The sequence below is a fragment of the Zalophus californianus genome, chromosome 11 (assembly GCF_009762305.2).
Source record: "Zalophus californianus isolate mZalCal1 chromosome 11, mZalCal1.pri.v2, whole genome shotgun sequence".
In the NCBI taxonomy this organism is placed as follows: Eukaryota; Metazoa; Chordata; class Mammalia; order Carnivora; family Otariidae; genus Zalophus; species Zalophus californianus.
The window spans coordinates 98,648,276-98,666,265 of record NC_045605.1 but is presented as its reverse complement, the minus strand read 5'-3'; the positions used below and the strand labels follow the sequence as shown (position 1 = coordinate 98,666,265).

The window sequence follows — 17,990 nt, the reverse complement described above, 5'->3', positions numbered from 1 at the left end:
GACTGAAAAGTGATGTTTGTTATCTAACTTGAAACTTCTAATTTCTGGAATACACCATCAATAGGGTACTAAAATTAATTTATAATAACTTCCATAAGGACAGTGTGAATAGTGTAATTACATTGCATTACATTATTTTAAAAACATTTTTTGTTTATGTAAAGAGTTAAAATATACAATAACACTATAAAATTTTGGCATTGCTCTTCTTTTATTGCAATGGATACTACCAAAAAAATGAATGCTTATGACCTCTCTCTCTTTCTCTGTGAGAGGTGTCTTAATCAAGAATCTGTTTCCTAAAGCAGGGCATAACTGTCAAACCAGGCAATCCTTACAGTGTGCCCTGATAAAAGTGTTATAATATCCACTATGATTAGGATCATGAAGGACAGAATGTTCCAGAATACCAGACTTAAGTTCCAGAATGTCAAAGATGAAAGGAACCTGGAGCTCATGGGATTTTTTCCTCTTATACAAGTTCAGAAAACTAAAATAACAGAAAGAGGGTGACTGAGGGGCCTTCTCCCTTCAAGTCTTGCAATTTTGATGACAGTGCACCACCTCTCTGTACTTGCTGTATTTGTTGACATTAGGATTCTGTGGATAGAACGAGATCCAACCAAGGGTTTGAGCTCCAGAGACTTCATTTCCCTTCAAACCTTGTGTCCCGGCACCACATTTTCCTCATGGCATTCTTCATGTCTGAGTTTCTCAGCGTGTAGATGACAGGGTTGAACATGGGGGCAATCATGGTGTAAAATAGGGCAAAAACTTTGTCGTTACTGACGGAATCAGCCATGGGGACATATGTGAAGATGAGGGGCAAGAAGAACATGAACACAACAGTGATGTGTGAGCCACAGGTGGAGAGGGCTTTGTGGCAGCCCTCCCCTGAACGGGTCCTCAGGGTGGACAGGATGATGATGTAAGAAATTACCAAGGCAACAAAAGTCAAAATGGACAGCACTCCAGTGGTGCTAATGATCACAATAACCAACAGACTAGTGTCTGTGCAGGCCAGCTTCAGCAAGGGGAAAATATCACAGAAATAATGGTCTATCTGATTGGGGCCACAGAAGGGAAGTTCAATAATAATCAATACCTGCAAGACTGAATGGATAAATGCTCCGAGAACTGAGGCCATCACAAGGACATAGCACACCTGTCTTCTCATGATGACCATATAGTGAAGGGGTCTGCAGATGGCTGCATAACGGTCATAGGCCATGGCCACCAAGATGAAGATCTCAGTGGCACCAAAGAAGTGGGCATAAAACATCTGGGCTATGCAGCTGTTGTAGGAGATGGTCTTCCGCTGAGCCAGTAGGTCTGTGATCAGTTTGGGGGCCACTGTGGAAGTGAAGCAGACATCCATGAAAGACAGGTAGCTCAGGAAAAAGTACATGGGCTGTTCACGGAGGCGGCTGCCCCTGATTGTGTGAAGAATGAACAGGTTTCCCAAAAGAATTGCAATGTAGCAAAGTGAGAACACCACAAAGCAGGCAACCTTTTCATCCTCATCACTGAAAAGTCCCAGGAGGATAAATTCTGTGATGTTTTCATGTCCCATTGCTTCTGTGGATTTGATCATGTAAAGGAGAAAGTTAATGTACTGGAAATACTCAACTTTTAAAATTATTGATTGATTTTAAAAGTCATTTATTGAGGGGCCCCTGGGTGGCTCAGTTGGTTAAGTGACTGCCTTCAGCTCAGGTCATAATCCTGGAGTAGCGGTTTCGACTCCCGCATTGGACTCCCTGCTCATCGGGGAGTCTGCTCCTCCATCTGACCCTCCCCCCTCTCATGATCTCTCTCTCTCTCTCTCGTTCTCTCTCTCTCAAATAAATAAATAAATAAAATCTTTAAAAGTCATTCATTTAAAGTCCATAGTCTTTCATGGTTGATCTCCTCCTCCGATTCCCCCCCTTCATTTTTCCCTTCCTACCTTCTTTTTTTTTAAAACATATAATGTATTATTTGTTTCAGAGGTACAGGTCTGTGATTCATCAGTCTTACACTATTCACAGTGCTCACCATAGCACATACCTTCCCCAATGTCTATAACCCAAACACTTCATCCATCCTTTTCTATTTTATTTTATTTTATTTTATCTTATTTTATTTTATTTATTTTATATGTTATGTTAATCACCATGCATTACATCATTAGTTTTTGATGTAGTGTTCCATGATTCATTGTTTGCATATAACACCCAGTGCTCCTTGCATTACGTGAGCTCCTTAATACCCATCACTGCACTAGCCCATCTCCCCACCCCTTTCCCCTCTAAAACCCTGTTTTTTTCCCAGAGTCCTTAGTCTCTAATGGTTCATCTCTCCCTCTGAATTCCCCCTCCTTCATTTTTCCCTTCCTTCTCCTAATGTCTTCCATGCTATTCCTTATGTTCCACAAATAAGTGAAACCATATGATAATTGACCAATGGCGTTTTTTGAGGTGCTGAAACAAACAATCCTAAAATTTGTATGGAACCAGAAAAGACCCTGAATCACCAAGGAAATGTTGAAAAAGAAAACAAAGCTGGGGGCATCATGTTGCCTGATTTCAAGCTATATTACAAAGCTGTGATCACCAAGACAGCATGGTACTGGCACAAAAACAGACACATAGATCAATGGAACAGAATAGAGAGACCAGATATGGACCCTCAACTCGATGGTCAACTAATCTTCAACAGAAGATTGGAAAGAATATCCAGTGGAAAAAAGACAGTTTCTTCAATGGGACAATTGGACCCTATATATATACATAAGAATGAAACTCAACCATTCTCTTACACCATACACAAAAATAAACTCTAAATGGATGAAAGACCTCAATATGAGACAGTAATCCATCAAAATCTTAGAGGAGAACATAGGCAGTAACCTCTTTGACGACGGCCACAGCAAATTTCTTTCAAGACAAGTCTCCAAAGGCAAGGGAAACAAAAGCGAAATGTACTTTGTGACTTCATCAAGATAAAAAGCTTCTGCACATCCCCTCTGGAAAACAGTATGGAGGTTGAAAATAGAGCTACCATACGATCCAGCAATTGCACTACTGGGTATTTACCCCAAAGATACAAATGTAAGGATCCGAAGGGGTACATGCACCCCAATGTTTATAGCAGCAATGTCCACAATAGCCAAACTGTGGAAAGAGCCAAGATGTCCATCGACAGATGAATGGATAAAGAAGAGGTGGTATATATACACAATGGACTATTATGCAGCCATCAAAAGGAATGAGATCTTGCCATTTGCAACGACGTGGATGGAACTGGAGGGTGTTATGCTGAGTGAAATAAGTCAGTCAGAGAAAGACATGTATCATATGACCTCACTGATATGAGGAATTCTTAATCTCAGGCAACAAACTGAGGGTTGCTGGAGTGGTGGAGGGTGGGAGGGATGGGGTGGCGGGGTGATAGACATTGGGGAGGGTATGTGCTATGGTGAGCGCTGTGAATTGTGCAAGACTGTTGAATCACAGATCTGTACTTCTGAAAAAAATAATGCAACATATGTTAAGAAAAAAGAAAAAGAAGAAGATAGCAGGAGGGGAAGAATGAAGGGGAGTAAGTCGGAGGGGGAGATGAACCATGAGAGACGATGGACTCTGAAAAACAAACTGAGGGTTCTAGAGGGAAGGAGGGTGGGGGGATGGGTTAGCCTGGTGATGGGTATTAAAGAGGGCACATTCTGCGTGGAGCACTGGGTGTTATGCACAAACAATGAATCATGGAACACTACCACAAATACTAATGATGTAATGTATGGTGATTAACATAACAATAAAAAAATTTTTAAAAAAAGCTTCTGCACAGCAAAGGAAACAGTTAGGGAAACAAAAAGGTAACCCATAGAATGGGAGAAGATATTTGCAAATAACACTACAGATAAAGGGCTGGTATCCAACATCCATAAAGAACTTCTCAAACTCAACACCCAAAAAACAAATAATCAAGTCAAAAAATGGGCAGAGGACATGAACAGACACTTCTCCAAAGACATACAAATGGCTAACAGACACATGAAAAAATCTTCATCATTATTAGCCATCAGGGAAATTCAAATCAAAACCACACTGAGATACCACCTTACACCAGTTAGAATGGCAAAAATTGACAAGGCAAGAAACAACAAATGTTGGAGAGGTTGTGGAGAAAGGGGAACCCTCTTACACTGTTGGTGGGAATGCAAGTTGGTACAGCCACTTTGGAAAACAGTGTGGAGGTACCTCAGAAAGTTAAAAATAGAGCTACCCTATGACCCAGCAATTGCACTACTGGGCATTTACTCCAGAGTTACGGATGTAGTGAAAAGAAAGGGCACATGCAACCCGATGTTCATAGCAGCAATGTCCACAATAACCAATCTGTGGAAAGAGCTGAGATGCTCTTCAGCAGATGAATGGATAAAGAAGATATGGTCCATATACACAGTGGAATATTACTCAGCCATCAGAAAGGATAAATACCCAAATTTACATCAACATGGATGAAACTAGAGGAGATTATGCTAAAGGATTGTAATATATTTGTGGCTTCCTGTAATTGACTTCATTTCCCAGGCCTAATCCAGGAGTTTTCTGGCACTTCCCAGTATGACAGCATCCTTGGAGGGGTAAATTGCATCCAGAGATTCTTTTTCACTAGATCTGTTTTACCACCTTCTATTTCTTTGAATTGAACGATTTTCTCTCCTTAAAAGGCTCACTACGGCTCATGGGTCCCAGTCCTGAAATATTTTAATTAAAAAGGACATATTGCTTTGGTGCAAAATATTAAACTATATCTCTTACTTTGTTTTAGCAAAAAAAAAAATGTATTACAAAACTGCTAAACTCAGTGCCGAGTTGGACAAAACATAAACTCTACAAACTGATAAAATATGACAGTCTATTTTGAAAGGTTATAACAGCAACTGAACAATGCTTTTTACTTTTACTTATACTTTTATAATGTGAGTTCCTATGAGATTATTTTAGAAAAATGCACATTGGCATACAATGAGATTTTTAATAGGATTTTACATAGTTTGTGGATTTTCGGGTTGAAATCCATCCATGAACCCAAAATTAACCACCTGTGACCTAATTTCTTGCAAAAATCTCTGAAAATAACACTCACATAAGCACAATCAGTTGCAATGATCTTGGGCAACGGTGTGATTTGTTTAAAATAAATGGTTCAAGATTATTTTATCTGTTATCTCTTCTGTCCTTAAAAATGGAATTCCCTCATTGAATATAGAATTGTATTAAAGATATGAAAATATTGTAACAAGTTAAAAGATTATGCCATATTTATGGTTAGGGAGGATCAATATATAAGACAGATGCAATTCTTCCCAAATTAATCAATACATTTAATAATTAAAACAAAAATTCTGACAAACTTTTTATGAAAAGCTGCTTCCAAAATTCTGAAAGAATTAAAATGCAGAGTAGTTAAGCTAACTTTTTCAAAGGAAGAACAAAGAGAATAGACATATCTTCCAGAATTAAAGTATATTATAAAGCTATGGCAATTAAAAAGCTGTAGGTAGGGATGCCTGGGTCGCTCAGTAGGTTAAGCATCTGACTCTTGGTTTCAGCTCGGGCATGATCTCAGGGTTGTGAGATCAAGCCCAGTGTTGGGCTCTGTGCTCAGAGCAGATGCAGCTTGAGATTCTCTCTCCCTCTCCCTAATCCCTCTTGCTCTTGCTCTTATGTGTGCGCTCTGTCTCTCAAAAATAAATCTTGAAAAACAAAGTTGTAGGTAAAGACAGATTGCTATTTTTTAAAGGTCTTATTTATTTATATGACAGAGAGAGAGAGCACAAGTAGGCAGAGAGGCAGGCAGAGGGAAAGGGAGAATCAGGCTCTCCACTGAGCAGAGAGCCCGATGTGGGGCTCGATCTCAGGACTCTGGGATCATGACCTGAGCCGAAGACAGGCGCTTAACCAACTGAGCCACCCAGGTGCCCCCAGATTGCTATATTTGAAGACAGTCAATAAATAAACACATATATCCTGGAATTTTTTTCCATATTTAAGTTGAATTTTCAAATTGATAATGAACTCCAGTGAATTCAAATTGATGTGAATTTTAGTAACTGATGTTAAGACTTTGAATCTCTTGCTGAAAATATACCTCAAAGGCACAAAAAATCATAATCCAAATGGGAGAAGGATACAAATGCATGTAACAAAAATTAAAATAAAAATTTGAGAAATAATTAGAATCTGTTTCGATCTTATGGAGGAACATTTTTTAAGCAAAGCACAAAAAGGAAATTCATAAAAAAAATAAAATCTATTTTTAAAACCTTCTATATGACACAATTTCATATAAATCAAATATATTTAGAAGTGGCCCAATGGGAGTAAAATATTTTATAAATTCTCAGAATAAATCACATAAAGATAAATAGTCCAATTTTCTTAAAAAAAGAGAAATATTTGACAAGGCAATACACAGAAAGGAAATCACGACTCTCAAAAAGTGTATATCAAAATATTCAACCTCATTAGAATCAGGGAAATGTAGATTCAACAAGAATGAGATACTATATTCCCACTCATCAACTTTATAAAATAAAATTTAAAGGCTGTCCATTAAAATTTTGTTGAGTGACCCAGAAAAACTACCCGAGAAAGCATACAAAAGGATTTCTTCACAGACTCATTCAATTTGGAAGAACAGAAGTGATCTAAAACCTGACAATAGAATGGAAATAAGGGCTGCTATGTTTCATTATGGAAAAGTAGACAAATTTAAATGTTCAATCCCTAGGAGACATCTACCATGATACAAATCTCTAAGACATACTTTAGTGTGGAAAACTTAGTGGACAAAAATAATCACAGTATGATAACATGCATGTTAAAAAAAAAAAGATCACAGCCACAGAATACCATGCAGTTTCTGTGAGAACTTCTGTGCTTATAAATTATAGAAATAAAGTGTGGAAGTAAAGACTTACTTCTCAGAAATAAAGGAGGTAATGGCCAAAGGGGGATTGTGGTGTTATTCAATGTTTTAATTTCTTTATTAAAGAGATTATATTTCATTATTACTTCTGAAATTAAAGTTAATTTTAAAAACTCATTTTATATATGGTTTTGAGAAGAACACAATACATAAGAAATGAAATGAAGCAGAATAAAAAGGGAACTGGAAATCAGTAAACTTAAATAACTTGTTTATCATTAATTACTACATTGTTTCCTCAATGTCTTTAGCAAGTTTAGACATAGATACTCTTCCTCAAGCATCATATGTCATCAATTGTCATAAAAAATGTAAATATAACTAGACAGGTACATATGTACCCAACTACCACACTCCTTCATGAGGACATATTAACAGAAGGAAACAACAAATTTGCAACAGAGATTGCTGAATATCAGCATATGCTACGCAAAAGGTTAATGACCTCCAGTATATATGGACTCAGTAGAAATGTCACCATATTTAAAACTTCTGATTACCTGCAATCTTCATCTCTGCTGCAACAAGGTCACTAAGAAAGTCTACACCAGACAGCATCCTAAAAGGGGCAGTTGGGACAGTGGTGTTCACTCTGCCTTACCGTAACTTCTAAAAAAACTTTAAAAAGGAGGAAAACAACCCCTGATTTTCAGGATCATCTTGGTGTCCTTATTCTCACAGAAAATATTTTGTAGGACACAAGACTGACTGGCTAATCTTCAATTCCTGAAGTGAAATTGGCAATTGTATTTGCAAGAGAGACAGGTTATCATGGCGGGAGAGAGTGCTTGCATTTGGCTGAATGCGTTTCAATATATGGTCCACTAAACCTAAATAGTCTTAGGCAAGTTATAAACCCTCTGAGCCTTGTTTTTTCATCTATAAAACAGTGATAGTAGTACTTACCACATAGGATTCTTGTGGGAATCAAATTAAAATATTCATATAAAACATTTAGCTACAGATAAGTGTATATAATACATCATAAGAATTAACTATGAACTCTTATTATTAATTTAAAAATGACTAATATTCTATAAATGCTTCACAGTTCTAGGACAAAGGGAACATTAGGAATAAATTTTCTTTAATGAGTTTAACATGCCACTGAATATAGATTTCTACAGAAGTTATAAAAGTATTTTGACAACTAACCATTACTGAAAATCCCAAACTAATGACCAAGACCTAGGGTAGGTCATGGGATCTCCCATTTCACAGATGGAAGAACTAAAATCAAAGTAAAAATTTATTCATGAAGATCTTCAATACCCTACAAAAGATAATCTCTGTTTTATTATTTAGAATAATGAATCAAACACTTCAAGAAAATAATTTTTTTTATCCATTTTACTTAGGTCATTTTCTAGTTTTCCTCAGGTTTTTTAAAATTGTAATATATATCAGACTTATTTTTGTTAAAGAAATAGTCATCAATTATATAATTTGAAATTCTCTAACTGTGGTTACTGAAATTTTCTTCCATATAATCCCATTCATTTCAAATGCCATAGATTACTGCTCAGTATTACAGACCTATGGCACAGTGAGGCAAGAAATGGAGGTTCTTGTCCTGAATCTGCCACTCCCGGATTATGGATTTAGGAAAAAGTTCCTCAGATTCTTTGGATATCTATTTCCTCTTAAGAAAATAAGGACAGGGGGCGCCTGGGTGGCTCAGTCGGTTGGGCGGCTGCCTTCGGCTCGGGTCGTGATCCCGGAGTCCTGGGATCGAGCCCCATGTCCGGCTCCCTGCTCAGCGGAGAGCCTGCTTCTCCCTCTCCCTCTGCCTGCCGCTCTGCCTACTTGGGCTCTCTATCTCTCTGTCAAATGAATAAATAAAATCTTTAAAAAAAAAAAAAAAGAAAAGAAAATAAGGACAGGCGCCTGGGTGGCTCAGTTGGTTAAGCGACTGCCTTCGGCTCAGGTCATGATCGTGGAGTCCCGGGATTGAGTTCCACATTGGGCTCCCTGCTCGGCGGGGAGTCTGCTTCTCCCTCTGACCCTCTTCCCTCTCGTGCTTTCTATCTCTCATTCTCTCTCTCTCAAATAAATAAATAAAATCCTAAAAAAAAAAGAAAATAAGGAATTGTAGTTTTCATGGATCCTTCCAGCTGCAAAGAACTAATTTTTTTAATCAAATGATTTACTAATTCATTTACCAGTTTATCAAAATTATCAATTAATTTCCATCATTTTCTTACTCTTTATTTTCTTTATTACTTACTTCTTATCTTATTCAATTATTTGATTTTTTCTAAACTTTAACTGTTTTTTATCATTGATTTTCTATCCAAAGGAGAGTACAAAACATTCCACAATTTCTCTTAGCCTCCTGACCTGGCAGCTAAGCAGTCCCAAGTTTGAAACCAGGATTTCAAAATAGCATTCCCATTTTTTTTAATTTTCCAAAACATTTCATTCTTTCAAAAAAAAGTTGTCTTTAAATTATTAAAAACAAATTGTTACATGAATTAGAAACCTAAAAGGTTATAAAAGAAATCATTATCAAGAAGCTATATTTCTAGAATATTATTCATACAAAAATATTACCTTAGAAAACAAGTGAATAAAGATAGATGATTCTATAGCTGTTTAAGAGATGACATAACTCAGACATGCAAAAATAGAAAGTGTAAGAATAAAGAAAAGAAAGAAAAGGAAAAAAAATATAAGAACTCCCTTATTTAGTAACAGCCAATTCCAATTAATATTGGAAGGGATATCTTTGTCTTCTTGAACTCAAGACAACAAATGAAAAAAAAACTTCAAAATCAGAAGGTGAATAGATCTTATAGGACAAAAAAAGTAATGAAAAGTCTCATACTTTGTAGATAGGTTTCAAATTATATTTAAATGTAATGAATTCTACTCCTGAAACTAATATTACACTATATGTTAACTAACTGGAATATAAATAAAAACGAAACTACAAAAATAAAAAAATAAAAAAATAAAATAAAATAAATATATCTTAAAAACTATGAATACTCAGAACAGGAATGAGAAGTATATTACAAAACTGGAAGGAAAATGTCAACTGCATCTGGGCCTTTCTGTCTTGCCTTTTTTTCCCTTTGGTGCAATAATGAGCTTCAAAGTCTACTTCCCTAAATGCACAGGGTTGGGGGCTCTTGGAGAAGCTTCAGGGGAATAGTCAGGAAGAGTATTTAAAGGCTCTGGATGCACGTGAGAACTGTACCTGTCGATGGTAATCCTTTTGGGAATTCTTGGACAAGGCTAGTAAAAATAAACTCTGGTGATTTTTTTGCTATTGCTTTGGTTTTTCAAATGTGCTTTTTAAAATAGATTTTTTTTTTAGATTGCCTCAAATATATGATGTTAAATATCGAATGTAGTTTCTATGGTCACTGATCAAAAAGTTTTTAAGGTGGCCTTATTCCTTTCTACACAAAGAATAGACACTAATGCATCCATTATATTTATTAAGGGTCTTCCACTGCTTCCATTATCAAGGCAAATTTTTACTAACATTGAGGGTATTCGGCTTTTTCTTGAAATAATTAAGGTGTCATTTAAATGTCCCCATTCCCACAAAGCTTATCCTCATTATATCACCTTTCTGAAACCTAATTGCACAACAAGCCCTTTACACTCCCAATACCTAATTTCACCAGATCATTTGACCCTCTTTTCATAAATAGTTGAATGTTTTCTCATTTTGTTTTGGGGGTTTTTGTGTATATTCTTTAAATATTGGTGTTCTTCTCTCATTTTCTCAATAGACTATTAACTCAATGAAAATAGGGTCTATTCTTCCTCAGACTGTATTTAATAACTTAAATTTTGGGGATGGAAAGTGTAATAGCAGTAATTGAAAAGTCATTACAGTGTGCTAGTAATTGTGCTAAGGATGTTAAAGGGATTTTTTAAATTTAATGTACATAATGATCCTATGAGATGATATTATTAATATTTCCACAGAGGCACAAAGAGATAAATTGACAAGACTAGGCAACTAGTAACTATTATAATAGGATTTGACCTTGGCTAAGATGCTTTATTGACCTGACAATGACTGTGACCAGTACTACACAGAGGAAGCACTTAATAAGTGTATCCGAATTTTTATTAAAATAATAAAATAATGTACTGCATATTCCAAAATTACACTTAAATTTTGAATTGTGTACTTTGGATAAATAATGTTATTTTCCAACTTATACAGTCCACTCATAGTAGAATCTCAATTGCACCAACAAAATAAATTACTAAGATAATTTCTATAGTTTTGAATATTTGATCATGGCAAAGTAACATAAAATTTAAAGGATTTATTTTTCATTTTTTTATTGAAATACACTTACAATTCTGTTCCCTGTCTAAACAATTTAATTTTTGTTCTTTTTATGACAGAAACACTGCAAGGAGGACTGATTATTTTTGTGTAAGCACATGCATTTGAGCATGCGAATGGAAACAGGAAGATGGCTGAAGGATGCACTGTAAGAAGAGCGCCAAAACCTAATTATATATGTATCTTAAGTATTTAGAAGAGGCAATTTTATGTGAGATGCATTTGCCAGATGTCCAGGATGATTTCATGTGTACCACCTCAAATGCTGAAACCAGAGGGTCTGAGTTTGAATCCCAGGCATACCTTTCACAGTCTATGTGACTTTGGGTAAGACACTTATCTCACTGGTATTTAGATTCTCCCCTATAAGTATAATTATTTTATCACACATCAGTAATATGTAGTCACTATTATTATAATTAGTATTACTGCTATTATTTACTATTATTATTGCAAAATTTCTGACACAATTTACAAAGAAACTTGGAAATATCTCCAGGACAAAGCATTCAGATCACAATCTTTAGACAAAAGTCATTGATACTGAAGAACAAAATAAGACAACAGCTCACTGCACAAAACTCTGTGACACTGAAATATAAGTTCCCCACTCCAGGCCCTCATCCATGGCATTGATGTGTTCACGCATGTTGACAATGTGTTAGAGCTGAACTGATTGTATAAGATACTTGATGAAGATCATATATTTAATTGGATTCAAGGATTAGGTTAATATAAAATGTTACTTATATTTCTTCCAAGACTCGAACCACACCTAAGGGAATGTCATTTTTTCCACATGGATAAATAACATTTGGAAGAAGATGCAAAAGTGGCATATTTAATAGAGATAGAAATACCCACATTTTAGAAGTATTGAGTTATGCATTCTCCAGTTCTTGGGTTAAAGCTATGATTTTCCAAAACTCCTTTTACACTGTGGTAGACATAATTCCAAAATGCCCCTCAGGATTTCCTGTCCTAGCCCTGGAAACTGGAAATATGATAATATAGCACATGTTAAATGTAGAATTACATGCCTAAAGGGATTTCAACAATGTAATGAAGGTTATTGGTATATTGAATTTGAGTTATATGTTTCAATCCTATCTAATCCCACAGGCTCTTTAAAAGCAGAGAATTTGTCCTGACTGATAACAAAAGAGTAAGTAAGAGAGATTCAAAGTACAATTAGAATAAAATGCACAATCCCTGGCTTTGAAGACTGAGGAGCCACATGCAAAGCCCTCTGGGAGCTGAGAGCCGACCCTCTCTCCCTTCTTCCCCCATCACTGCCAGCTAGGAAATTTCTGGAGACAAAAGACCCTGTCTCAAAGCTCCATTTTCCTTTCTAATGAATAAATTCTTGAACTGAGCAGAGCACTAATTCTTTTTATAAGCAATTACTCATATAATCCAACAGAACAACTTTCATTAGGAACAAAAAACTATTGATAAGAACTTTATGAGGACAGAAAAGTTAATTACTGCATACCAGCAATAGTTTTGTTTGACAGCATCAGTAGAATAATCAATTAGATAGTAATTAAAAGTGGAGTGCCTATGTGGCTCAGTGGGTTAGGTGTTAGACTTGATTTCAGCTCAGGTCATGATCTCAAGGTCCTGCAATCCAGCCCTGTGTTGGGTGTGTAGCCTGCTTGGGACTCTCCCCTCCCTCTTTCTCTAACCCTGCCCACCTCCATGCACTCTCCCTTTCTCTCTCTCTAAAAAAAAAAAAAAGAAAGAAAGAAAGAAAGAAAGAAAGAAAGAAAGAAAGAAAGAAAGAAAGAAAGAAGAAAGAAAGAAAGAAAGAAAGAAAGAAAGAAAGAAAGAAAGAAAGAAAGAAAGAAACAAAGAAAGAAAGAAAGAAAGAAAGAAAGAAAGAAAGAAAGAAAGAAAGAAACAAAGAAAGAAAGAAAGAAAGAAAGAAAGAAAGAAAGAAAGAAAGAAAAAGAAAGAGGGCACCCGGGTGGCTCAGTTGGTTAAGCCTTTGGCTCAGGTCATGATCCTGGAGTCCTGGGATTGAGTCCCGCATCAAACTCCCTGCTCAGCGGGGAGTCTGCTTCTCCCTCTGACCCGCCCCCGTCTCATGCTCTCTCTGTCTCATTCTTTCTCTCTCAAATAAATAAATAAAATCTTTAAAAAAAAAGAAAGAGAAAGAAAGAAAGAAAAAGAAAGACAAGAAAAAAGATAGAAAAATTAATAATCAAAAAGCAGCTCCATCTGTCAGTACCAAATGAATTTTTTTTCTGTCCTCTTCTTTATCTAAATCATACGATTACTCCTTTCTTCTTACTCATAAAAAAACCCTTGCTTTCCCCACATGAGCAGGATATTTTCCTGGTTACACCAAAATCTGTGCTCCCCAATTGCAATTCTGAGACCCTAAATAGTGACCTATGTTCTTTTTCTGTTTCTCCTCCTTTTCTAAGTTGAAAGACCAATGAGGGGAGTTTGAAAAAACAAGGATTATTATTCCCAAATCACAGAGGGGTACATCACAGGCCTGGGCCACACAGGTTGGTCACAGGTTCAGAGAGACAGAGAGAGACAGAAAGAGCTTGCCGATCTGAGGTTCTGTCTTTATACGGGTCAAGAGTGGGGTATCCAGGTTTTGAGGGTTCACTACTGGTGAATTTAAAACATAAAGTATAGGAAGAAAAGCAGAGTCACTCAAATGATCACTTAGCAGTCACCCAGGGCTTTCCAAAGGGAGGATTTCACTGGTGGAGTAGGCTCGTCCTTCACCTAGTTGTGTAGTTGGCATTGTGTTCAATGCAGATGACATGTCTTTGAAATGGATGCCCCAGCCATCAAAGCATAATGTTAGTACTTACTTTACATTATAATCAAAAGAGCCAGGACTCCTGGATAGTCTCACTTGGTTAAGTGTCTGTCTTTGGTTCAGGTCATCATCCCAGGGTCCTGGAATCCAGCCCCCCATCAGGTTCCCTGCTCAGAGGGAAGTCTGCTTCTCCCTCTCCCTCTGCTGCCACTGCCCTGCTTGTGAGCTCTCTCTCTCATAAATAAGTAAAATCTTAAAAAAAAAATTGTCAGGCACTTACACCTGCCCAAATAGGGTCATGTTTTGAGGTCCTGGGGATTAAGACTCCAAAATATTCTTTTCTTGGGGACACAAATCAACTCCTAACATCAAATTTCAAGTCCTAGCTACCTGTTTCATGTCAAAAGATTCTATATTCAGACATATGCATTTTTTAACTGTAAAGTTTGTTTTAATTATTACATGCAATAGTAGCCAAATTATTTAAAGTCAGTAAAATTTTACTTAGGGACTCTCACATGTTATTGTTTTTCACTACTCACCAATGTTGCATTAGTTCCTCCAAAGTTTGAATCAAAATTTATCTTCAGGATAGCGCTTTTAATAAGAACATCTTTTTTTTAATTAAAATATCTTGTGTAAGTTTATGGTATACAATATGTTCATTTGATACATTAATATATTGTAGTATGATTGCCATTAAAAAAATAAGAACTTGCAAGATGCATTGAGAACAGTGTAGTATCAGTAAATGGGAGTTATAACATTCTACAATGCCTATGGAGAAGTGTTTATGATCACTTGTATTAAAGAATGCTAAGAAGCATAAAAATAAAAAATAATACATAAATGCATACATACACACACACACACACACACACACACACACACACACACACACACACACACACACCATGCTCAATCCTCAGTTGTCGTGTCAAGCTTCAATTCTTTCAGTTGGGCTTATTTTCTCTGAAAATTTTATGTGATTATGGACACACTGATAACTTACTGATGGGATACTTTTCTACCTATAAACTTTGGGACCTAATTTTTTCAAGCAATTTACTTTAGGGCTCTCTGAATATGAACTGAGTTTAAATCATATTCACTCCAAAACTAGCACACCCAAGAATAATACAGACTTTGAGGATATACCAATACCTAAGATTTTTAAAAAAATGGACTATCAGGTCTTTCATACTTTGGCAGCTCTCTCTTATAGTTCTTTCCACAGATCTAACAAAGAGTTCCGTGAGAAAAAGCAGACAACATAGTTATTCAATGAGGCATCTCCAATGATATGCATCTGCAGAAAAAGCCAATCAGGATAGACCTCAACTCCAAACTTCTCTTTTACCACACTGAAAACACCCCCATCATTAAGTGCTCCCATAGGTCACACTTGTACATAGTGGTCACGGAATCCTACAGTTCTCTCATGTATGACATGTCCTCCTAGAGCAATACTGGACTTTCCTGCTTGGCCTTCCCTGTGACTTGCACCTGGTTAGATGTTTGGAAGCAAAGAAGGGTGTGGGAGGAATCTCGGGAAGAAACCAAATATCATTGTCTGACAACTTGTTCAAATGAAGTAATCACAAGGTGTCTAGGCAACAGAAGACTGTTGTTGCCCTCTTTCAAGGGAGAGGGAGCTACTTATGACAACCAAGAGGATGCAAGATCATATCTGAGTTCATAGTTCTCCCTTTTACCCACACAAATGTGTCTACATTAGATGTCAGAGTCCTACTCTTTCCCTATCAAAACACTGACATCAAAAAAAAAATAAAATCCTGGTGAGGTTGCACATTCCATCACTTTTTCAGTTCTACTATCTTTATCACAAAATCCTGAACTGGCATTAGATCATTAATCTCTGTTGTCAAGAGACACGGTAACAGCAGCCCCCGGGAACTCCATATCAGAAGCGTGTCCAGAAGACATTTTAAATAGAGTGTCTCTGAGGAGGTACCAAAATTAGATCCAACATATTCCCCTTTTCGTATATGCCTTGTCATGAAATAGAAGAGGACTTCAACTAAAATTCTGTCAACTAAGATCTACTAAAGTGTGACCCTTGCAAGAGGAAAATCAGCAGCTATGATCAATGATAAACGGAGATGGATAAATTCTGAATCTGAAAAAAAAGTGATGTATATATGTCACTAGTGTTCATTGTGGAATTCACAGGATTCCATTCCCACATGGAGAAATAGATGATTTTTTTTCAAACTAAGAAGTTCTTTTTTCTTTTTGTTAATTTTTTATTTTATTTTATTTTTTTAAAGATTTGATTTATTTATTTATTTAAAAGAGAGAGAGAGAAACAGCATGAGAGGGGAGAGGGTCAGGAAGGAGCAGGGTCCCCGCTGAGCCAGGAGCCTGATGTGGGACTCGATCCCAGGACTCCGGGATCATGACCTGAGCTGAAGGCAGTTGCTTAACCAACTGAGCCACCCTAAGGCGCCCTAATTTTTTATTTTAAGTAGGCTCCATAGCCAACATGGGGCGTAAACTCATGACCCTGAGATCAAGAACCCCATGTTCTCCTGACTGAGCCAGCCAGATGCCCCTCAAGCTAAGAGGTTTTAATGTTCCTATTACAGTAAACTTCATACAAACTTAGTAATTTTAATGTAATTTAGTAATTTGTAAGTAAAAATATGTTCAGAAAAAAACAAAAATACTCATGTTAAATATTCTCTATGGAGAAAAATGCAAATAAGAAAATATGTTGAAATTGAAAGATTCTTGGTGATCATGTAACTCAATACAGCAATGTTGATGGATGGTGACAAAGGTGATATCCCTCTCTATTGCATAAATACAGTTTTTATCGAAATCTCATGGTCTCTCTTAAGTTACCCTCTTTTCTAGATTATATTAAAACTCACTAAGATAATTCATATCTGTGATGTAACTATTTCTGTTTCAAAGCTTAAAAAGACTCCTCTGAGTTTTAACGTTTTTTATGAGTTATTACATTCAAATTCCCTATTTCAACCTTTTGTTGCTTGTATACTTTACTTCTAGCCCACATGAATATATCTACTTAATTTGGGCCATCTATGCTACAATCATAATAACATAATATTATAAACAAATTATTATAAATTGTATGACCAATGAAAAACCTAATGCTTCCCCTCAATTGGAAGCAATCATTGTAGAAGCAAAAAGTAGTTTTTACTGAAAGAATAATATGAGACCCACCCCCACTATCAGAACCTTCCCAGGGTAAAAAGATTCCTTCGGAAAGGTGAATAGTCACACTATGTTCTGCCACTGTTCTAGGAGGATCTAAATAAATATGAGAATTTGAAGTATGACCCCAAGAAATAGTAGGGAGATTACCTAACTTATAGATTGTCCCTTAAAACATGAAGATTTTATAATTATTTGGATCTGGTGTTTTCCGCTCAGTCAACCAAGAACAACCAAGTTGAAACTACATGATCAGACATGATGTGACTGAAGTGTCTAATACAAAGGCAGTCATATGAAGAAGGAATAGTCTGTCAGGCTGTGGATATAAGCATATAAAAGTATAACTATAGTGGGGCGGAGCAAGATGGCAGAGGAGTAGGAGACCTGGATTTCGTCTGGTCTCAGGAATTCAGCTGAATAGGGATCAAACCATTCTGAACACCTACGAACTCAACAGGAGATCGAAGATAAAAATAGTAACAGCACTCTGAACAGAAAAGCGACCACTTTCTGGAAGGTAGGACGTGCGGAGAAGTGAATCCGAGGCGATATTCGGGAGGATAGACGGCGGGGGAGGGGGCCTCCCTCGGCCGCTTCTGGCAAGTGCTAGAGCCACGGAGCACAAAATCAGAACTTTTAGAAGTCGGCTCCGCTGAGGGACATCGCTCCAGTGGCTAAGCGGGGGCGGAACCCTCG

The 17,990-nt window shown here is 36.7% G+C and overlaps 1 protein-coding gene and 1 non-coding gene across 2 annotated transcripts; both read right to left on the bottom strand.

The window, feature by feature from the left end:
- Nucleotides 1-646: 646 nt before the first annotated feature.
- On the bottom strand, nucleotides 647-1,594 carry LOC113915146 (olfactory receptor 4P4-like). Its single transcript, XM_027580943.1, has one exon. It carries the CDS (start codon nucleotides 1,592-1,594, stop codon nucleotides 647-649), a length of 948 nt encoding a protein of 315 aa, XP_027436744.1.
- A 13,702-nt stretch (nucleotides 1,595-15,296) lies between these two features.
- LOC113915621 lies at nucleotides 15,297-15,426 on the bottom strand. The gene has a single exon (XR_003517766.1). It is a non-coding gene; the product is annotated as a small nucleolar RNA SNORA18 (small nucleolar RNA).
- Nucleotides 15,427-17,990: the final 2,564 nt, after the last annotated feature.